Here is a 21,681-nt window from a genome sequence, read left to right on the forward strand (position 1 = left end):
ATAGAGAGCAGAGCCCCTCCCCGCCCCCCAGCCCCGCAAGGCCGCCGGCCCCGGGCCGCTCCCGCCTCCCCCAAACCATCCAACTGACTGGAGCAGCGAGCCGTGGGCATCGGTTAAAGTTTCACTTTAATCTATTAAAAGTACAGTGGATACCAAACGCACAAATGGGCCTGACGCACAGGCAACAGCAGAGGCCGCATGCGGGCTGCAGGCACCGCCGGGTACAACATGTTCGGCGACACAGTGCAACTGCCCCGGCAACTCCCAGCGTCTTCTCCTTCAACCCCACGCTTGGCTGCACAAAACTACTGCCGATCCCGGCGGGGCTGGGCGCTCACCCGGCTGCGCAGAGAGCAGCGGGCGTGCAGCCGGAGCCCCGCTCCGCCACAGCGGGCCGGCCGCCTCAGGCCCCCTCCAGGCCGCCTCACGGAGCCGCCGCCGGGCTGTTCTCAGCAGCCCTTAGGAGCAGGCAGCTGAGACGGCATTTGGGGAATGTACAGGCAGGCAGCTCCGACAGTGCTGCGTATCTCCACAGCGATACCCAGCCGTGCTGAGGAGACAGCCGGAAGCGACTCCAGGATGACAACTAACAGGACCTGTTCTGTTGTTTCTTCACGCTTATGAACTCCCAATGACTGTTTAAATGTCTCATTTCTACTGCATGCTTTCAAAACATCACATCAAGCTATGGGCTCGTTTGTTGCCTATAAATGTGAAGTGTTACCTGAGGGTGCTGGCACAGTAGTACTGCTTTTGGTAAGTGAAATATTAGATATTTTTAAGGCATTTTATTTTTAAGGCATTTTATTTTTAAGGCTTTTTCGTGGTTTGAGAGAAGGGCAAGGAGCAACAAAGGAGGGAGAAGTGCACAGGGAGAACAGAAACATTACTGAAGGCAGATTACTGCCTCCAGAAAAACTGGAATACTGGAACTAGAACACAAAGCTGGGCATCGGCATACATCTCCTCTGACAAGGCCAAGGCATGTTTTCATGCTGGTTCTCAGCTTGGATGAGTTACCTACCACTTCAATTCACACTTAAAGCACACAGCCTTACCACCGTTTGTTTTCCCCAGCTTATAACCCTGTACTACATAAAACAGGAGGCCAAGGCCTCTAACCAAGATTAGAGGAGCGTATAAAAAGGAAGCTGCTTTCTTGCTTTCACCAACCATCACCCTCCAAGAAACCTAATAGCTTATTCTCTGATGTTCCTTGTTCTCATTCTGAGCCATTTAACAAAACAGTTTAACAGAACATTTAACAAAACCAGCATCTTCATCTGTAAAGTAACCTAATTCATATCAGAGCTTACTGGATGTTCCAGATGGCTCGCCTGTGAGGTGTTTACGAAAGAAAGCTTGGATCTGCTGCCAAGCATCTATCTGTGCCTCACAGTGTGCCTTGGGCTCCCCTCCCCACATCACAGGCTTGCCAAATAGCAGGTGCATTGAGGCTGCACACATCGGGAAAAAGGGAGGTTCAATGTAGTGTCCTGCTCCAGGATAACAGACTATCTCAGGCTTTTCCTTCCCATGAGCTTGCAAACGTTTGCTCCCCTCAACTGCAAAGAATTCACTTTTCCAGTTGTGATCATCCTGGCCAACAATGAACAGGAAGCAACACTGAGCCTTCTCCAAAGGGATAAAGCTTTGCTGGTCAGGCCCTTCTAGTGGGCTGTTCAATACATCAATAATATCAGCAATCCCAGACTTGCTGACCTTGATGCGTTTTGGATTGATCCCAAGGGGTGGAATGGTGATGTCCTTGTAGCGTAGCACCGCACCCACGTTTGCCACTGAGCCGTTGATAAGGGCAGTGGCTGTGATGCCCTTTAGGAAGGAGGCCATGGAGACACACAGGTCACCCCCCTTTGAGTGCCCAAGCAAACCAATTCCTGGACCTTTAACCTGCAGGTGAGAGAAGAGAAACCAGAAGCAATGAACCATGGCATGCTACTTCTTTAATATATTGCCATGTTTGCAGCTGTGTCTGTCCTAAATTTGGACCCCACCTACAGGCATCTGAGATTCTGTGTAAAGGGCCCATGTCTGAAGGATCCTAGGCACTGTTCTGTGCTTGATTTATGATCCTAAGCCCTACTGAGACTCCAACATCATCCTAACAAAATGACAAGGTTCAGTGCTGAAGCAGAGTACAGCTGTGCTTGCAAATGTGCAGTCCCAGATTCCCTTTATTTATTATGCAGTTAATAGAAGAAGAGGGCAAGTGCAGGGGAGGCCTCCTCTGCAGTTGCTTTCTTTCAGTGCAAAATGCTCAAAGCCAGCAATCATTATGATATTGTCATCACTTATGTTAATGTATTTCTTATATTCAAGGTTCCCCTATTAAGAAGCTGACGTGGGGTAGCAGGCTCCACATGAGCTGCTCTCCTGCTTCTCTAGAATGTTTGGTATCTAACTCACAGAAAGTAGTCTGAGGTAGCTTATTCATTAAAATTCATCTTAAAAATATAACCTATTAAAACCATTTCTCTAGGGGAATTGTACAGTCCCCTGGAGTCAGTCTAGACTAGGTTACCTTTATTTTCTTTTACACAAGGCAAATTAACTAGAATAGGAAAGTTAAATGACCTTACTGGGTGCTGAAATCCTGTAAGGATACTGGAAGAGGGTTAGCTAATACCACAACTCTTCAATATCCAAAGACTCTCAGGAGCAAATAGGCTCTGAGACAGCATCAGAATCTAATACCTTCTGTGTTTTATCACCAGTGTAACAGGCTTCAAACCCACTAACTTTGAAATATGGGAAGGAAGAAATTAGAAAATATGGCTGAAACTTTGCAACATATTAAAAACACTGTGAGAATAGCAGTGGAGGTGTTAATGAGAGGCAATGGTACTGTACTGCTCTCAAGGGAAAAAAAAAGCAGGGTGAAGCAATTTTCAGATTTTTTTGGGGCAGAAAAGTGCCATGAGCAGTTAAGGTTAAGGTAACTAAAAAGCAGACAAGACCTTTAAGAACTACTCATCTTTCTGAGGTTGAGGAAGGTATTTATTTTCATTCTCCAGAGAAACCAAGTATTGGTTTGTGCAATTCTAGCTACTTTCACTCATAGCTACTTATAAGGAGATGCAGAATTGAGCAGGGCTGTCTTCCAAAAGGTGCTGAATTAGAAGGATCCCTAAGTGCATAACTAGCTATTAAAACCCATACTTATGAAATACCAACATTTGGAGTGATTTTAAGAGTTTATAAAATACACAGCATCAAATGTGTATCGGTGGACTTCCTTGAGTTTCCTTGGTTTCCCTGAGATCTGGATCACAGAAGGCTATCATGTGCTCCACAGCTGAAAAGGACATGTAGTTCTGAAGGACATTCTACAGAGCTTAAATCTGAAATCCCCACTGCAAGTCCAGTAAGCCTCCAGGAAACTAGCACCCTAGTTATGACACTGGGTTAAATGGAGTAGAAATTACCAGTATGTGACCAATGTGTCATTGTTTCACTTGGGCAGCTCAAAAAGAAGAGATGGAATAATCTGCCAGAGAGCCATTTTAATGGGAGTTAAAGATATAAAACAATAACAGCCAACTCAACAGCAATGCTATTTTAAGTACAGCAGCTCTGCCCCATCTGTAGTCTGACAGGACCTAACTGATGAGAGTTCGCTGTAGTGATAGTCAATGAACAAACTAACCTGGGTGTGGTGTAACATATAGTTTACAGCTTCTTCAAAATATTCCAGGTGGAATTCCTTCATCCCTTTGGGGAGATCTTCATAGCTGTAGAAAGCCAGAGCCAGCACAGCAAAGCCGTGGTTGGCCAGCAGGCATGCCCTGTATTCAGGGAGTCCTCCTCCAGTTCCATACAAGTCAATAATTCCTGGAAAGGGGCCACTTCCTGAGAGAGACCACATAACAGGACACATTAACCCACAATTTTTAATTTATATTCCAAATTCATAGCCCTTGGAATGTGTCTTTAAAAAAAAAAAAATACAACAGCAGAATGGTATTGAGGGTCCTAAATTACTGTGACAGTTTTAATGAAGTGGCTACATTGCTTCAAGATTAAACAAACTAGCACAAATTAGCAGGTCTGCTAATGTTTTAGATAACATCAGGAAACAGGCAGCTGGAAGAGAAGGGATCTTTTTACAGTCACAATTAGTTCTCTGTATCATGTAAATTCACTGCAAATGTATTAAGCTCTGCTTCAAAAAAACCCAGCAGGCTTCTCCTTAGTGCGTTTCTCAGAAGGCTGATCCAAAAAAATCTCATCTTCTGATGGTTCCAGCTTCTCAATTTTAGTGTAAATGCACCTCAGTCATTTATTCTGGGATTAAGAGAAGAAAGTATTTTAAACCAGCCTTGCTTACCTGGTAAAGGAAGCATTCATTACATTAGGTTCATCATGGGACAGGGACTGAAGTCCAGAGCTCACAAGGATTGCTGCAAAGTACTAACCAAGTATGGAAAGGAGGTGGCCAAGAGGGAGACTTCCATTCCTGCTCAGGAAGGAGAGTGAGGCTTCCCTCAGGTGTCTGCAGACTACCATCAAACGTATGTAACAAGCAAGAACTTGAAATTCACCTCCGGCTTCAAGGAGGCAGATGAAGTCAGAGCCTAAGGCACTGGCTAGCACAGCACATATGATTTTTGAACTGTCATGAAAGAGTTATCTGGGACAGACAGGAAGGAAAGGAGAGAGGGAAGGCACGTGATACAGAGAGGAGCTCCTTGGGGTTCCAGAGATATGCTTGGTGAAAACCTCTGTATCACGGGGGGAAGGAAAGGTGGGATGCTGTGGGGGTGTGGCTACTGCAGAACCAAGGGAATGCAAGAGATGAGGTTTCCTACAGAAAACAAGCAGAAATCTGGACAGGTGATGGAAGGATAACAGAGCATTTGTCAGGCAATCTGAAAAACTCACAGGCCCTTTCCATTATTTTCTGACAAAAATACTGCCAGGGCAAGTCTCTCCAATGTTTTCCTTGACCTGCTCACAAACAGGGAAGAACTGGGGACAAATGTGGCCGCAAAAGGCAATTTGGGCTACAGCAATTAGGACACTACTAAGTTCAGGATGTGTGGAGAGGCTGGAAAGGGAAGCCACAGATTTAAACTCCTCAGTTTAGGAGAACATCTTCCACTTACTCAAAAGAATTACCACCTGATTTTCCTGGAAAACAGGAAGGTGCAGGAAAAGTGCCTTGAAAACTGGCTGACTCCACCTCCCATGGCATTTGGGAACAAAAAGTGTACTGTGATCAATGTCTTCATGTCCAGTAGAAGTCAGATAAACAGACACACGTGCTTCACCACATGAGGCTGCTCCGTGTGAGGAGTACGGCCAGCAGATCAAATCTGGTCGGGCTGATCAGGCCACGCCTGGAGGAGTGTCCAATCCCTACTGGCGAGACGCAGCTCCCCGTTGTCCTCTGCCGGGTCGGCAGCGCTAGGGGAGCCCAGAGGCGGTCTGCCTCCGACCTGCGAGAGCGGGGCCGAAAGTAGAGGGTGCAGCGTGGGGGAGGGAGCCCGGCATGGCCGGTACTCACCGGGGGGCAGGAAAAGCGTCGCCCGGATCCTCCCTTCTCGCACCGGCACTCTCCGCACCCCGTCCCGCAGGAACGCCCGCTCGTGCTGCGCCTGGGCCAGGAGCCGCCCGTGGCGCTCCCCGTGGCCCTCAAACACCTCCAGCTGCAGGAGGAAGGGGCTCTGCACGTCCCGCTTTACCAGCCGCCAGAAAGGCTTCTGGGGCTGCAAAGCCCAGAGCAGCCCCATGGGCTCCAGGCCGGAGAAGCTGCCTCCCGGCAGCGCAGGACAGCGGGCGAGGTCCAGCTCCCCGTCGTCGCCTGCCTGGTAGCGGGCACTGGCCTGGAAGAGCTCTCCGGTCTCGTCCCGCAAGGACGTCCGCAGAGTGACCTGCTGCCGCGGGCCCAGGCCCTGCACGGCGATGGCCAGCGGCTGATCGAAGAGGCTGCGGGCGGCGGGCGACAGGCGGATGGAGGGGGCCATGGAGGAAAGTCTCTGAGCGGGGGCTGTCCCGGGGCTCCACGTGGGGCCGCGGCTCCGTGGGGCTGCAGGCGCGGGGCCGGGCCAGGGCAGCCGCCTCTGCCAGGCGCCTCTGGCCCGGCACAGGGAGCGGGCACTGACCTGCCACATGGCTCCGGATCGCTCCCGCCTCTGGGGGCGGATTCTGGGGCAGATCCTCGTGAAACCAGGGCCGGGCTGGGGCCTGGAGTGCCGCCGGCACACCCCGGAGGGGAGGAGCGGGGCGGCAGCTCCCTTGTCCCGCCCGCCTGCTTCCTTCCTGCCTGCCTGCGTCCCTGCGGGTTTCTGCCTCCCTACTTCTCTGAATGCCTGCTTCCTCTTCTGTCTTCCCCCCGCTGCCTTCCCCGGTTGTGGGAGGCTTCATCCAAACGCTGCCGAGTCCTTGAACCCCGTCTGGGCCTCGGCGAGCTCCTCGGTGTCCCACCGAGCTCTCCCGGGCCGGGTGGTGGCTGCGGGCAGGAGACGAGCCACCGAGCAGAATCGCAGTCGGAATTCACTGGAGGGAAGGGCCGGTGTGAGACAGATCGTACAGATGGGACAGCTCTGCACGGCACGGCCAAGGGACCGCAGCGAGGGCCAGCTCCAGGTCAAAAAGACCTCCTCCAGCTCCAGCCGAGGCGGGGAGAATCCACACCAGCACTAGCTCACCATTGCTTCTTTTCTCCTTGCCGGCTCTGCTTCTCTGTTCGTTACCTCAAGGCATGGGCAAGGTGGGTTATGTCTCCACCAGGCTCTGCCTGGCCTAGGCAGCTGCACAGCCAGGTGTGTTAGGAAGGATGGTCAGGGTGCTCAGGGATGCAGGAGCAATAAGGGAGGAGCACTTTCTCAGACTATTTAGGTAGGTCAGGAAGCATGTGGCTCTTCTAGTAATGGATTGTACAAGGATTTAAAAAACAGGGTCATTCAGTCCATCTTAGGCAGAGATGGGTCTTCTGATCCAAAAGGAACTGCAGAGGGAGAGCCGTTTCCTGAAGCTCCCACTCTTCCTGGAAGATGCTGGCAGGGATGCCTTGTGCTCTGAGCTCCTCGTGCCTGTCTTAGAGGTGTGAAAGTAGAAGCATCTAAGGGAATCTTACATTGCCCTAATTGGAAATACTAAGTGGTCAGAGATATTGGGCACTGTTTCATTCACCATGGAAATTAGCCTTTCTCTCCAAACAGGTGAGGTGTTCTGTCATCTAGCATTTGGGTATGTTGTCTGGTGCCCTGAATGTGTGGCAACTATTCCTCTTGTTGAGAGCAACACTCTGTGGCTTACACTATTGGATTTGATCATGGGTTTGACCATATGCGGGAGCAGATGTTAAGGGTCCTGGAGGCTTCAGCAAAATTCCTTCTCCTCCATGCTTGGTGACACAGGAGCTGTGGAATAGAGTGAAGGTAAGGGGACTAAGTGTTCATCTTCCATGGTCTCCTGTTCCCACCTGGGTAACCTTTGATCCCAAGCTGCTGCAAGTTTTCTTAAGCCTTTACCCTGGGATGAGAAGGTAGTCAAGCTGCAAAGCCTGCTTCTAACCAAAGCACAGCAAAAGACTCCATGGCTTTCAAATCTCAGTCTCTTTATTACAATTCTCATCCCAGTAATAAAGATTAAAATGTTCCACATCATGTAGGAGAAGATCAAAATGGCTGTAAATTCAACAGAAAGTTTTTTTGCATGATATCTTGGGGCCAGACATATCCACAAGCCAGAGCACTTCTTTGGAAGGGAAGATGGAAAGAAAGCACAAAAGGCAAACAACCTTTCCCAAGGCTTAACCAGAGAGAGCCCAGCATCCTGGCCATAGCAGCCATTCTTACACACTTCCAGCAGCACAGAGGTCAGAGACGTTTCCATTGCAATGACACAGTCACCAGAAGAGCAGTGAAATCTCTGCTCCAAAACTGTCATTAGAGACAATTAGTATGACCTGAGGATAGCATATTCATGTAGAGACCACAGTGACATGGAAAGCACTGTCAAGTATTAGAGGAATAGAAACCACCCAAGAAACATAGCTCTGCATTTTGCACATGACCTGTTTTATCAAAGACTAATGCAAAAACCACCATTCCTTTTCTGGACACTTGAGCAAAAAGGTTGAGAGTGGGACAGAAAAGGCAAACCCATTTATTTTCTGTGTTATGGATATGCAAAGGTATAGTTGATACTGTAGTTGTACTGGTACAGCTGTGACAAAGGTTTGACCTCATAACTGCAGTAGAATTTATCAGATCTGGTTGTTCAAAATTGTGTGTTGCTTGCACATTATTTGTTGCAGATTAGTTAACAATTAAATACTTTTTGAAAAATGCCTGGATCTGTGACCAAGCATGAACCTGAGCTTTAGAATAAGCCCTGAGCTCCCCACCCAGGACTGCTTGCTTGTGAAAAACAGGGTGGCTTCCTGTGTGGTACAAAGGGAAAAAGGGTGGGTCTATGCAGTGCCCTGTTCCAGGGTAGGAGAGAATCTGAAAATTTTCCTTCCCTTGAGCTTGCAGAAGCTTGCAGACTTCAGTAGCATAATACTCACTTTTGACAACACGGTCATCTTGGCCCACCATGAATAGAAACTGTGCCTCACCTTTCTCTAGTGGGATCCGGCTTTGGTTGCCAGGGGCTTGAAAGGGATCATCAATGACATCAGAATAATCAAGAAATTTGGAATTGGTGGCCTTGGCTTTGTGTTCATATAAGGTCACAGTGGGGATGATTTTATCTTTGTAAGAGAGAGGAATCACTGTAACAGCCACAGGGGCATTGAGGGAAGCAACAGCCAAGATGTTCTTCAGGAAGGCAGCCATGGCAAGGGACACTTCGGCTCCTTTGGAGAAACCAAGCAGGCCAACCCCTGGACCCTTCACCTGGGAGATAGGAGGAAATGCTCATCAGTGCTCAGCTGAAAAGCACAACAGCTGATTCATGAATGGGCAAGATTGTCTAATGCTGAGAGTTTGCAAAACCACATGAAGAAAGTCATGGCAACGATTACTTTTCCTTCTGGACAAATGACAGGCATACCCTCCCACACCCCCTATACTTCCTCCTCACACTGTACTTCAAACCACTCATATGCAGAATGTTCCCTGGTATTCTGAAATCAGCCAGGAGTGGGGAGACATGATTTCATCCATCTGGGGACAGCTTGTAGGTCATAGCTATGAATTATTTGTCTTATACCCTGGTAGATGCTCTTTACTTTTCACTCTTTAAACTGTAGGAGGACATTTGGTGGCAACTCATGAAGGCTTTCTCCTGCACACACTTCCCACTTGGTTACATCTGATCTGTCTCTTGTGATGTTGCTTTGTGATCTCTCTCCACCCCCCTTCCAGAGCATGTATACTTGCCCCTTCTCTTTCCTAGAACTCAGACACCCAAAATCCTTGCAAAGGCCAGCCCTGCCAGGTGAGTATTTCTGCAGCTTCCTCCAAAGATGACTTGAGCAAAGTGAGAGGACTTTACAGGAGCAGTTCCTGGAACCCAGAGCAAATGGGTGTTCCTACCTGTGGGTGCTGCAGCATATAGTTCACTGCCTCTTCAAAATATTCCAGGTGGAGTTCCTTTGGTTCCTGGGGCAGATCCTCAAATTGATAATAAGCCAGGGCGAGTGTGGCAAAGCCATGATTAGCCAGCAGGCTTGCTCTGGGCTCAAAAAGACCTCCTCCAAGTCCATGTATATCAATGACCCCTGGAAAGGTGTCTTCTCCTGGAGCAAACAAGACAAAGATCAGAATTGCCTGAAATGACTCCTTTCAATGTTTCTCTGGTTTGGAATGCATCAAACGTGGTACAAAACAGGAACTGCAGAAAAGCTTCTTTTGGGGAAAAGATGCTATCAGTCAGCTGTGCAGTGTCAGCACCTGAAAAAATTTTAGAGTGTGTTGTAGAGGAAAAAAGTGCAGGAGCAGAACCTCTTAGGTAAAGTGCAAACCTTTATTTGTTTTAGGAATCAGCAGTACTGTGCATTGTGCTTAGGGCCAACAGGAGGAGAGTCTTTGGTAAAAGAATTTTGTTTCAAATTCTCTTCCTGTAAGCAGCCCTGTAACAAGTGCTTCATCTACCACTATGAAAATCCTCAAGGTATCATGGTTTGATAGATGCAATGCAAACTAGAAACTTTAAGCTTTTTTCTTTGTATTGTGGTTTTTTAATACTTGGGATCCCTTGAAAAGCTGTAAGTCACCCAAACCAGTATACTTTGTTTCTTTGCAAGTCATATCTGGCAGCAGTCAGTATCAAATTCTGCACAGGATGCCACAGGTACCTCAGTGGGTGATCAGCAGATATCTGGATCTTTCTTGGTCCAGGATGCTCTTTTCCTCATCCTGGGAGAATCCCAAACCTGTCCAGCCAGTGCAGGGAAAGAGAATGCTTTGCATGTTGCATTCCTCCAGCCTGATTTGTTTTGGGACTGCAACATGCAGGAAAGCTCCACAAGCCGCAGGCCAGAGAAGGTGACCCTGGACCTGTTGGGAAGTGAAGAAGACCTAACTCACACCTACTTCTGGCTTCAGGAGAGCCACAGGCCTGAGTGGGCTCATGCCTCCCACCCTTTGAGGATGCCCTTCTTTCACAGTCTCAGACCCTGCACCAGTGGCTTGTGCATCCGCAGATAAGGCTGCAGGTGGAAGGTGGGAATGTGCTGTGGAGTGTCACAGAGGTGAGGAGAGAGAGAGCACAGCATCTCTTCACTCTCTACCTTGGACCAAGGAGAGCCCTGCCGTCAAAAGTGCTGCGCTCTTCCTTCTGTGACTGTTTGCATGCAGGCAGCAGCACATCTTCTGGCTCTTCACAGGCTCTGAGCACTCAGAGCAGCGGCTGTGTGTCCAGGGGCCAGGAGTGCAGTTGTCTGTGGCCCATGGCTCAGCTGAGTGTGGCAGGACTCTGTGGACTTGCACTGAACAAACCCAGAAAAGGTGGTACAGCTGAATAAAGCCATGGGGGTGCTCAAGGGAGGTGCGACAGTACTGTAGCAAAAGCCCTTTGAGCTCTCTGCCTCTGCATGGCCTTAGGTCATTTGCTGAGGAGTATCCAACTCCTGAATCTGAATGTGGAGATATGTGGTGTAGAGAGCAGGCTCGGGAAATGAACATCATTGTGAGGTATCTCAGTGCAGGACAATTTGAGTGTGGTGAAATCATGGTTGTGAAACACATCTCCAAATAGAACTAAGAAAAATACTGGCTACAGACTGAGCTTGCAGTCCTGCTAAGCTGAAGCTTGTTTGTGGTGGCAGTAGGATGGGGATAAATGCTTTTTATCCTGTGCCTAGGAAACAACTCGAAGTGCCTATGAAACAATTCAAAGCGCCAGACAATGTGTGGCAAGGGCGTATAATGTTAAAAGACAGGCAAAAGGTGGAGGTCAGGGGACTCGGAGGAAATGCACTAACATTTGACTTACTGAAAGTGCCTCAGCTCAGGGGAAGTGGGACATTTTGGAGATAAAGTGTATGCAGGTGGCTTCTTCCCTCTCCTGGTCAGCAGGTGGGGGTATAGGTGAGGCAGAGGAGGGACTTCTGGCCTTGTTGTGGGCGGGATGCTAAGTCTGTGAAATCGGCCTGCCCACACTCTGGACTCAGGCAGGAAAGTCTTGGTGTAGCTGCCCAGAAGATGCTGGAGACAGGTGGTGTCTTGGGCAATCCTTACATCTCAGAAAGGTGCTCTGCACCTTTTCCGGAGCAATTAGATAATTGTCTTTTCCTGCTTGAAAGATTTATTCCCTGTAAATGTTCTTGAGCCCCTCGTCTTCCCTCTTTCACAAACTGATGATGCTTACCCCAATATGGTGGGCCATGGTTACCAAATAGTTACTATAGTTAGTTGCTGTTGGGGGAGGACGGAGAACCCCAACCCCTCCCAGGGAGTAAGAATGTCTATGACTGTCACAGAGCCCTTCCCCACCACTGTATTCTGCAGCTTCTTGTCCAGCAGCTCTCAAGGAACACTCACATTCCCTTGCTGTGAATTTCTTCGTGGTTGTTTTTTAGTTTGTTTTCTTTTTTTTTTTTTTTTTAACCTCAAGCCCCGAGTAAGAATGGTTTTTCCTCTCCCTTCTGCAACTGTGTCCTGGCACATGCATGGGCTGGTGAATTGGGAAGCATGGTCAGGCTGGTCAGTGGCATGGGAGGGGGGAGGGAAGGATGGGGGAAAGGACATGGGGCTTTAATGGACTCCACAGAGGTCATGGAACAACTTTCACCAACAAAACACCAGTTTAGAGAAAGCAGGACGGCTGCAGTTGGTACTCACCGGGGGGCAGGAAAAGCGTCGCCCGGATCCTCCCTTCTCGCACCGGCACTCTCCGCACCCCGTCCCGCAGGAACGCCCGCTCGTGCTGCGCCTGGGCCAGGAGCCGCCCGTGGCGCTCCCCGTGGCCCTCAAACACCTCCAGCTGCAGGAGGAAGGGGCTCTGCACGTCCCGCTTTACCAGCCGCCAGAAAGGCTTCTGGGGCTGCAAAGCCCAGAGCAGCCCCATGGGCTCCAGGCCGGAGAAGCTGCCTCCCGGCAGCGCAGGACAGCGGGCGAGGTCCAGCTCCCCGTCGTCGCCCGCCTGGTAGCGGGCACTGGCCTGGAAGAGCTCTCCGGTCTCGTCCCGCAAGGACGTCCGCAGAGTGACCTGCTGCCGCGGGCCCAGGCCCTGCACGGCGATGGCCAGCGGCTGATCGAAGAGGCTGCGGGCGGCGGGCGACAGGCGGATGGAGGGGGCCATGGAGGAAAGTCCCTGGGCGGGGGCTGTCCCGGGGCTCCACGTGGGGCCGCGGCTCCGTGGGGCTGCAGGCGCGGGGCCGGGCCAGGGCAGCCGCCTCTGCCAGGCGCGGGAGCTGGCCCGGCACAGGGAGCGGGCACTGACCTGCCACATGGCTCCGGAGTCGTTGAGTCCACTGTCTGCATTCAAGTTGAGGCTTCTTTTATAAATGCAGTTTCCTACACATAGGCGGGGGTGGGGGGAATTTAAGCAGGAATGGTGTGGATCCACATGTGCTGGGAGACGCCAGATTTGCCTGGAGCTGTTGCTGCATCCCTGCCAGCACCCACGGCAGGGCAGGATCATCACAGCCGATCTCCTGACATTGATGGAGCATCTCAGCTCAAAGAAGAGAAAGCTCCAGGGACACCTTATTGCCACCTTTCAGTACCTGAAGGAGGTCTGTAAGATGGAGACAAATTTGTTAGTAGAACAGTAGTTTTAAACTATAAGACAGTTGATACAGATTAGACATAAGGTAGAAGTTTTTTACAATGAGGGTAGTAAAACAATGTCCCAGGTTGCCCAGAGAGGTGATGGATGTCCCATGCTTGGAAACATCCAAGACCAGGTTGGACAGGGCTCTCAGCAATCTGATCTAGTTGAAGATGTTCTTGCTTATTGCAGGGGGGTCGGACTATATGACATTTAAGGTCCCTTTCAACCTGAACTATTCTATGATACTAAGATCTCCAAAAGGCTCTCTCCAGACACTTGTTCATGCATAGTGTTCTTATCTGCTGTGGTCGAAGTTCTCTACAGCAGGCCTGCTGGACTGGACACAGACACAGCTGCATCCCTCCTTCCTGGGTTTCTCCTGTAGGCTCTTTTTTCCTCAAACTCAGCCAAGCTGCAGGCCTGGGAACATCTCAGGCAGAGACAGCCCCACCAGCCAGCACTGCTCTTCTGGCATCTCCTGAGACATGCCATTTTGTGTGATGACAACACCTGGCATTGCCATGAGCTACTCCGAGATTTATGTTCCTCCCTCCCTCCTGCTCTATCACATTCCCTTCTAGCCCACGCTCAAATAAAGAATCTTATCCTTGCTAGGGCAGGCCCAGAGGTGTCAGACAGTGCTGCTGATAACATCTGTTATGAAACATGCTGAGCAGGGAAGGGCTACAATGGGGATGCCCAGGTGCTGAAAACATGACAGGACTGAGAGGCAACTGCTGGCTCTGAGGTTTGCCCCAGTGTATCAAGCTGGCCTGGAGGACACCTGCAAAATGGAAAACCCAGGACAGCTGGTTCAGCTTGCATGGGGGGATGGTGTTCACAAAGGAGGTGGCAGCCCTCCAGGTCTGACAGAAATGGTGCTCCCTGGCCCCTGGTTTTGTCCTCGCAAAGTAGTTGTTGGGTGCTGGTGGCAGTTCATGATACACAGGTGTTTTAGAGTGTGTGACTTCTCTGCTGAGGAGGGCAGTAGGCCCTCAAGGCCTTTCCACCAACAGAGCCCTTAATCTAACCTGGGATGGGAGAGTGGTCAAGATGCAAAACCTGCTTACACCAAAGCACAACAAATGAATAAATGGCTTTCAAATTTTAGACTCTTTATTGCAATTCTCACCCCAATAACAAAGAAGGCAAACAGACTTTCCCAAGGCTTAACCAGAGAGAGCCCAGCATCCTGGCCATAGCAGCCATTCTTACACACTTCCAGCAGCACAGAGGTCAGAGATGTTTCCATTGCAATGACACAGTCACCAGAAGAGCAGTGAAATCTCTGCTCCAAAACTGTCATTAGAGACAATTAGTATGACCTGAGGATAGCATATTCATGTAGAGACCACAGTGACATGGAAAGCACTGTCAAGTATTAGAGGAATAGAAACCACCCAAGAAACATAGCTCTGCATTTTGCACATGACCTGTTTTATCAAAGACTAATGCAAAAACCACCATTCCTTTTCTGGACACTTGAGCAAAAAGGTTGAGAGTGGGACAGAAAAGGCAAACCCATTTATTTTCTGTGTTATGAATATGCAAAGGTATAGTTGATACTGTAGTTGTACTGGTGGAGCTGTGACAAGGGTTGACCTGCACGGCGGTGGCCAGCGGCTGATCGAAGAGGCTGCGGGCGGTGGGCGACAGGCGGATGGAGGCGGCCATGGAGGAAAGTCCCTGGGCGGGGGCTGTCCCGGGGCTCCACGTGGGGCCGCGGCTCCGTGGGGCTGCAGGCGCGGGGCCGGGCCAGGGCAGCCACCTCTGCCAGGTGCGGGAGCTGGCCCGGCACAGGGAGCGGGCACTGACCTGCCACATGGCTCCGGAGTTGTTGTGTACGCTGTCTGCATTCAAGTCGAGGCTTCTTTTATAAATGCAGTTTCCCATGCATAGGTGGGGATGGGGGAATTGGGGCAGGAATGGTGTGGATCCACATGTGCTGGGAGATGCCAAGTGTGCCTGGAGCCTTGCTGCACCCCTGCCAGCACCCATGGCAGGGTGGGATCATCACAGCCAATCCCCTGACACAGATGGAGCATCTCAGCCCAAAGAAGAGAAAGCTCCAGGGACACCTTATTGCCACTTTTCAGTACCTGAAGGAGGCCTGTAAAATGAAAAATTTATGAGCAATGTAATGGCTTTAAGATAAAGGACAAATTTTTCTGTTTTATGGATATGCAAAATCATGAAATATACTGTAGTTTTAGAAATATACTGTGGTACAGCTGTAACAAAGGTTTGACCTCATAACTGCAGTAGAATTTATCAGATCTGGTTGTTCAAAATTGTGTGTTGCTTGCACATTATTTGTTGCAGATTAGTTAACAATTAAATACTTTTTGAAAAATGCCTGGATCTGTGACCAAGCATGAACCTGAGCTTTAGAATAAGCCCTGAGCTCCCCACCCAGGACTGCTTGCTTGTGAAAAACAGGGTGGCTTCCTGTGTGGTACAAAGGGAAAAAGGGTGGGTCTATGCAGTGCCCTGTTCCAGGGTAGGAGAGAATCTGAAAATTTTCCTTCCCTTGAGCTTGCAGAAGCTTGCAGACTTCAGTAGCATAATACTCACTTTTGACAACACGGTCATCTTGGCCCACCATGAATAGAAACTGTGCCTCACCTTTCTCTAGTGGGATCCGGCTTTGGTTGCCAGGGGCTTGAAAGGGATCATCAATGACATCAGAATAATCAAGAAATTTGGAATTGGTGGCCTTGGCTTTGTGTTCATATAAGGTCACAGTGGGGATGATTTTATCTTTGTAAGAGAGAGGAATCAATGTAACAGCAACAGGGGCGTTGAGAGAAGCAACAGCCAAGATGTTCTTCAGGAAGGCAGCCATGGCAAGGGACACTTCGGCTCCTTTGGAGAAACCAAGCAGGCCAACCCCTGGACCCTTCACCTGGGAGATAGGAGGAAATGCTCATCAGTGCTCAGCTGAAAAGATCCATGGAGGGCAAGATTGTCCAATGCTGAGAGTTTGCAAAACCACACAAAGAATGTGACAGCAATATTTACTTTTTCTTTTAAACAAATGACAGGCATCTCCTACACAATTTTTTTTTTCTATTGTATGTAAAATATTCCCTTATGATAGCCAAGAGATAACAAGCTCAATGACACTATTTGAGCTCTGGTTGCAAGAGAAAAATAAGATTTTTTAGAGCTAATGTGGAAACGTTTTGGTAGTGGGAGGCTGTAAGAGGAGATCAAGGTTCCCCCATATTTGACAGAGACGGTTTCAGCCATCTCAGAGATGTACCTAATGCTGCTCAAAGGTGATGAAGAGGTGGTTTTAATTTTCTTTTTATATCTCTCTGTCTACTCTGCTATTTACTGGCAATAAATTAAATTGATCTTCTCTAAGTCAAGTCTGTTTTGCCAGTGATGTTGGGCAAAACATTGATGAATTATTCCCTGTCCTTATCTTGACCTGTAAGGTTTCTCTTCTTAGTTTCTCCACCTCTCCTGTTGCTAAAGAGGATTGAAAGAGTGGCTTGGCAGATATCCAGATATCCACCCAGCCAAGGTAAACCTCCCACAGCTGGCTACCAGTAAAGGCTTTTTTCTTCATATTTTTTAGACTAAGGGTTCACATTGTGGGCATGTGGTGACAATTCATGAAAGCTGCTTCAAAAAATGCACATGTCTCCTCTCCACAATGTAGTTGTCTTCTCAGTCACTCTGAGATTGTGGTATCTGAATAGTACCCATGCTCTGAATAGTACCAGTGAATATCTGTTGATCCTTCCCCTTTCCTAGGTGAGCATTCTGGCAGGTGCTAGCTAAACCAGATGAGTATTTCTGCATCTTTTTTGAAAGTGGCAAAGTGACAGGCACTTGTGGGACTGGCGACTCCCCTCCCCACTTTTTGTGCCCCATAGAGATGCTGTGAAACTCAATGGTCCTTGTGTCCTTCAAAAAGATGCTGTTCCTGTGCCCCAAGGGTCTGATTATGAGAGCAAATAAATGCTTACTCTCTCAAAACTCTCCTGTCCTGCTCAGCTTCGCTTGGAAAAATTGGTGGATATGTTCCCTGTACTTTCATTTGTGTTTCTGCACTGCTTGGAAGCCCATGAAGGGACCATCAGCATGGTCCTTGCCTTACAGCATGCAGAACATTCCCCTCCAATAGCTATGGTGTCGTGACCTCTGGAGGACATGACACTGTCCCATGCCTTTGGTGCCTGTGCTGTGCTGCCTGTACAACAGGGCCTTCAGGCCTGTGCTGCCCTGCACAGAACCCAAGCCCTACAGGAAACTCAGCCAGCTCTTCCTTACAGAGACCACAGGCAGCTCCCACCCAGGACCTGAGGTAACACAGCTAACCTGGCCCTGCCCTTATTGAACAGTGCAGAAAGACATTCCCTTGCAAACACTGTTTCTCTTTGACTGTAGATATGCTACATAGAGCTGTTTCCTTATACAGGAATCTTACAATACCTTAAAAGACTGAAAGGAGACAATCTCTGCTATGAACCACGTCTGCGTGACATGGGGAAATGCTTCTTTGCTTGGGGTTCTCAGTATCTAAAGGGATGTAAGATTAGTGTTAGCTATAATACATGGCATTTTTAGATACCTTACAAAATATGCTTTTCTTACTGGGATCATAATGGACTACCACCTCCTAGTTAAAAAAATTTGGTATACTCTTCAGGTCTCAGCAAGAAATAGCTTTCTGCAGAAAGAGCAATTAAGAAAAGAGAAACTGTGCCTCGCTAGTCCTGTGTAAATCTGTGAGGAGTACCTGTAAGGTGTCCTGTAAGCCCAGGCAGTTTCCAGAGTCCAGGGAAAGGAAAAGCTAAGGAGATTTTATGCTGTCTTTGGTCGGCATTAAAATGCTCAAAACAGACATGGGAGTGCTTGCAGCTATCGCAGAAAGAGCTGCATGAGCTCCTGGTGCAGCTCTGCAGCACAGCCCCAAGCAGCAAAGCTGCAGTGGTGGTGCCTGTGGTTGCACATAGAGCACACAGAGCAACCCAGGAAGGGCACCACTGAGACAGGAGATATTTACCAGGGACATAAATGGTGCGGTAAGGATGGCTGGTGAGGATGAATAGACAGGGGGGTCAGAGGATGAGTTTGGCAACAGCATTTCTGTCCAGCCACTAGCACTTCACAGAGCCAAGAGGCCCAAGGGCCTCTGATTTTGTGCAATTTTACAAAGCTCAACGTTCAAGATTTAGCAAAAACATACAGGCAAAAGAGGGAGGAAAGGCTGGCAGTGTTTCAAGTATGGGATCTTGGAGGATATACTGTACACTTAAATCCCGAACAGTTGAGTGTATGGGTGCCATCTTGCAAAACCTGGATAACCCAACAGCTCAGAGGAGCACAGGGCAATGCACCCTGCTCACTGTGAGTATAGCTTCAGGAGGCTTTAAAGACAGGATATCTCTCACCAGCTGACTGCTATGATAAAATAGCATTGTGGAAAAGTGTTTCAGAGGTTTGCCAGTATTTATGGGAACTGACCTCACAGCCAGGCACATATTAATGTAACTTGATAGGTCCTAAAATGAAACTTTTTCACCCAGCACAAAAAATCCCCAAACATATTGGAAGGCACCCCACTTACTTTGAAAGGACCAATAATTTAATTGCTAAAGGCTGCTGTGGGGAAACCAGTGGGGGAAGATATTTTATCTGTATTACTGGACTGAAAAGGAAGCAAGCGAACCTGAAGCATTTCAAATGCAACAGATCACGTTTGCCTGAGAAAATCTTACTGCATCATTCAGTAAGGGCAGGGCCACATAGGTGGGTGCGATTGCTCAAACTGAGTGGGAGCTGCCTGCAGGCCCCTCTTTTAGGAAGAGTAAATGTGTGACCAGGGATCTTTACAACACAGCATGAGCCTGAAGGCCACACCACATATACAGGATATCCCAGCAAAGGCACACAGAATTGTGTGGCCATTTGGTGACCATTACCAAATATGCCTGTGAACAGTATTTCCTGCATGCAGCTGAGCAGACTGCTTTAAAATACTCTAAAAACATGACAACGACTGCAAGAAAGTTCACAACCTCCCTGAAGTTACCTAGGGTGAAATAACATGGCTGGTGAAAAGAAGATAACAAATTCTCTTCTCTAGGCACTCAGCCATGCAGAATTGCTCCTACAGCAAATACTTATTTTATTCATAACATTTGATTTCTCTACCCACGACATAGACCTTCTACCCCCAGATGAGATGCAGAGACCTGAACTGCTGATTCATATCTAGCAGACAGAAGGCAAGACCAAGACAGAACATTTTCTAAACAAGTGTACTTTTATTTTGTGAAAAAATAAGGGTTAGATTTTTGCCAGAGGCTTCTTTGTAGTCAGAATACCTTTCTCAAACAGAAGTGTAGCTAGAGAAATCTTTTCCTCCAAGGTTTCACATGGAAGGTTAGCCACACTTACATGATTTGGATAGGAAGACAGAAGAAATTCTATACTGTCTGTATATTCAGGATCTAGCTCAAGGAACTTGGGTTCTTCCTTATGATACACTCTTGAGTTTTCTGTAGTGTAGTACAGCATCACACCTGCTTCTTCATTACACAGTCTAACAATGCCATGACGGAGCAGGCGTACTTCGGTGTCTTTTGTTATCAGGATATCAACATTGCAGGGGCCTCCATCTTGCCACCGGGCCGGGAAGCCATAGACACTCTGTGCCTTTTCACTTTGCGTGAGCACTGGAGGGAGACAGTCATGAAGAAACGACTTGGCTCTCTGATCCACAGCAGCATCAATGGGTGCATAGTCAACAAGTTTCTTTATCAGGCTCTGCACCTTCTCCACAAAGGCCGTTCGCCGAGCATTGACAGTGTCAGAGTTAGCAACCCCCATATACTGCAGGTAGTCCATTGGAAGCCCCCGTCGGTACTCCACATCTTCCTCCAGGGCCATCTGCAGGGCAGCTGGGAGGAGCTTCTCCAGAAAGTCCCCCCAGGAATTCCTCTGGTAGGAAGACACAGTGATGTGGAGTGAATGAGCATCAGGGAGACAATCACCCTGGTGGATAAAGCCACGGGGGAAGTACAGCAGGTCTCCAGCCTCCAGCACAGTCTCCAGCACAGGCTCACCGAGTTCAGCCTGCGTGAGGTTTGTGCTGGAGAACTGGGGCAGCACCTCAGCATCTGTTCGGGGCCTGTAGACACGCCAGTGCTTCTTCCCCTCCAGCTGCAGCACGAAGGCCTCGATGTCATCATAGTGGGGGGCAAAGCCCTGCGTACCCGGGGGCGTGAGGTAGGTGTTCGCCCCTGCCATGCTGCCAAACTGCTCCTGCAGGATGGAGAGGAAGTGCCAGACGGTAGGGGAGAACGCCTGCGGGCAGAGGAGGCGCAGGGAGCAGCCGTTCTGGTAGAAGTCCCACACGACAGCGGGCAGGGCTCTTCCGGAGGGGTTGTGCGTCTCCCGCACTCCCTCGGCATAGCTGGTCACATCCAGGTGGGTGCCGAAGTGAACCTCTCCTCCTTGCAGGGCGGCGTCGAAGTCGGCCGTGGAGAAGAGCCCCGTGTAGTAGCCGGGGTCGCCCCGCCGCAGCAGCAGCGGTGCCCGCTCCCAGTGCCGCTCCAGGAACTCCGCCGGCGCCACCGGGGCCAGCAGCCAGCGGAAGAGCTCGGCCGCCCGCTGCCGGCTGTCCTCCAGCCGCGCCAGTCGCCGCAGCAGTCCCGACACACCGCCGCCGTCCCCCCCCGCCGGCCGCGGGCCGCCTGGCATCGCCTTGGGGCCGCCACGCGGTTTCGCATCAGGCCCGGCGGCCGTCGCCTCGGGCCGAGGATCCACGGAGGCCTCCACGGGGGCCTCCACGGGGGCCTCCACGGGGACTTCCACGGGGGCCTCCACGGGGGCCTCCACGGGGAGCTCCACGCGGCTCGGGGGTGCGGCGGGCGGAGGCGCCTTGGACTCCGAGCCGCCGCCTCCCGCCCGGCCGCGCCTCGGGCGGGCCTTGGCCCGCTTGCGACCCGCGGGCAGCGGGGCCCCGCGGCGGCGCCGCTCCATCCGCCCGGCTCCCGCCATCCGGCGGTACACGGCGAGTGCCGAGAGCCGCCCCAACTCACGCTGCTCAGCCACCATGGCCGCCATGGCTCACCGCCCCGCTCCACCGCTTCCGCCGGGAGCGCCCCGGGCACGGGATGGAGCCCGTCCCCGCCTATCCCCGCCCCCCCGTCTGCCGCCGGAAGGACGCGTTCCATGGGTGTCTGTGGTGCTGTGTGGAACAGAATGTCTTGTCTTGTCTTTTGTCATCTCCGCCGCTTAAAATGTGCTGGGTATATTTGCTTCCCCCGCCCTGCGGAAGAAAAAGAGAGGCGATTCGCCTTGGTACGATGCAGGTCTGTTCCTTGGCTGGGAAGCTTCGTTCTGGAAGTATGCTCTAAGCAGTACGTTCAGAAAGTTATGTTTTGTCTGAAGGCGTACGGTAAAGATATGCTTTCAGACAGCCTGGAATTATTTTGTAACCTAATGAGTCTAGATGAGCTAACACTC

At 50.0% G+C, this 21,681-nt stretch overlaps 3 protein-coding genes across 5 annotated transcripts; all 3 read right to left on the reverse strand.

The window, feature by feature from the left end:
* Positions 1–109: 109 nt before the first annotated feature.
* LOC129121417 (acyl-coenzyme A thioesterase 1-like) lies at positions 110–6,570 on the reverse strand. 2 transcript variants are annotated; one of them, XM_077180232.1, is made up of 3 exons: positions 6,126–6,570; positions 3,668–3,870; positions 110–1,911 (listed from the first exon to the last, which is right to left on the reverse strand). In XM_077180232.1, the coding sequence occupies exons 1-3, from the start codon at positions 6,385–6,387 to the stop codon at positions 1,306–1,308; spliced, it is 1,071 nt and encodes a 356-aa protein (XP_077036347.1). In that variant the 5' UTR covers positions 6,388–6,570; the 3' UTR covers positions 110–1,305. The 2 variants fall into 2 exon arrangements, with proteins under 2 accessions (XP_077036347.1, XP_054490627.2); XM_054634652.2 differs by having other exon boundaries at positions 5,528–6,249.
* Positions 6,571–8,217: 1,647 nt separating this feature from the next.
* On the reverse strand, positions 8,218–12,927 carry LOC129121850 (acyl-coenzyme A thioesterase 5-like). The gene is made up of 3 exons (XM_054635360.2): positions 12,258–12,927; positions 9,510–9,712; positions 8,218–8,867 (listed from the first exon to the last, which is right to left on the reverse strand). The coding sequence occupies exons 1-3, from the start codon at positions 12,865–12,867 to the stop codon at positions 8,286–8,288; spliced, it is 1,395 nt and encodes a 464-aa protein (XP_054491335.2). The 5' UTR covers positions 12,868–12,927; the 3' UTR covers positions 8,218–8,285.
* Positions 12,928–14,322: 1,395 nt separating this feature from the next.
* RIOX1 (ribosomal oxygenase 1) lies at positions 14,323–21,363 on the reverse strand. 2 transcript variants are annotated; one of them, XM_077180231.1, is made up of 3 exons: positions 19,609–21,363; positions 15,817–16,096; positions 14,323–15,301 (listed from the first exon to the last, which is right to left on the reverse strand). In XM_077180231.1, the coding sequence occupies exons 1-3, from the start codon at positions 21,277–21,279 to the stop codon at positions 15,048–15,050; spliced, it is 2,205 nt and encodes a 734-aa protein (XP_077036346.1). In that variant the 5' UTR covers positions 21,280–21,363; the 3' UTR covers positions 14,323–15,047. The 2 variants fall into 2 exon arrangements, with proteins under 2 accessions (XP_077036346.1, XP_077036345.1); XM_077180230.1 differs by having other exon boundaries at positions 15,215–16,096.
* Between the last annotated feature and the right edge of the window lie 318 nt (positions 21,364–21,681).

Source organism: Agelaius phoeniceus, chromosome 6 (genome assembly GCF_051311805.1).
Source record: "Agelaius phoeniceus isolate bAgePho1 chromosome 6, bAgePho1.hap1, whole genome shotgun sequence".
In the NCBI taxonomy this organism is placed as follows: Eukaryota; Metazoa; Chordata; class Aves; order Passeriformes; family Icteridae; genus Agelaius; species Agelaius phoeniceus.

Coding starts and splice junctions, on each gene's coding strand:
- LOC129121417 (XM_054634652.2), bottom strand. CDS start 6,134: ATGTGGCAGGTCAGTGCCCGCTCCCTGTGCCGGGCCAGAGGCGCCTGG. Junction 3,871..5,527: donor GACGCTTTTCCTGCCCCCCG/GTGAGTACCGGC, acceptor GGTCTCTCTCAG/GAAGTGGCCCCTTTCCAGGA. Junction 1,912..3,667: donor ATATGTTACACCACACCCAG/GTTAGTTTGTTC, acceptor TCTCACCTGCAG/GTTAAAGGTCCAGGAATTGG.
- LOC129121850 (XM_054635360.2), bottom strand. CDS start 12,867: ATGTGGCAGGTCAGTGCCCGCTCCCTGTGCCGGGCCAGCTCCCGCGCC. Junction 9,713..12,257: donor GACGCTTTTCCTGCCCCCCG/GTGAGTACCAAC, acceptor TGTTTGCTCCAG/GAGAAGACACCTTTCCAGGG. Junction 8,868..9,509: donor ATATGCTGCAGCACCCACAG/GTAGGAACACCC, acceptor CCTATCTCCCAG/GTGAAGGGTCCAGGGGTTGG.
- RIOX1 (XM_077180230.1), bottom strand. CDS start 21,279: ATGGCGGCCATGGTGGCTGAGCAGCGTGAGTTGGGGCGGCTCTCGGCA. Junction 16,097..19,608: donor TGTCTTCCTATCCAAATCAT/GTAAGTGTGGCT, acceptor CCTATCTCCCAG/GTGAAGGGTCCAGGGGTTGG.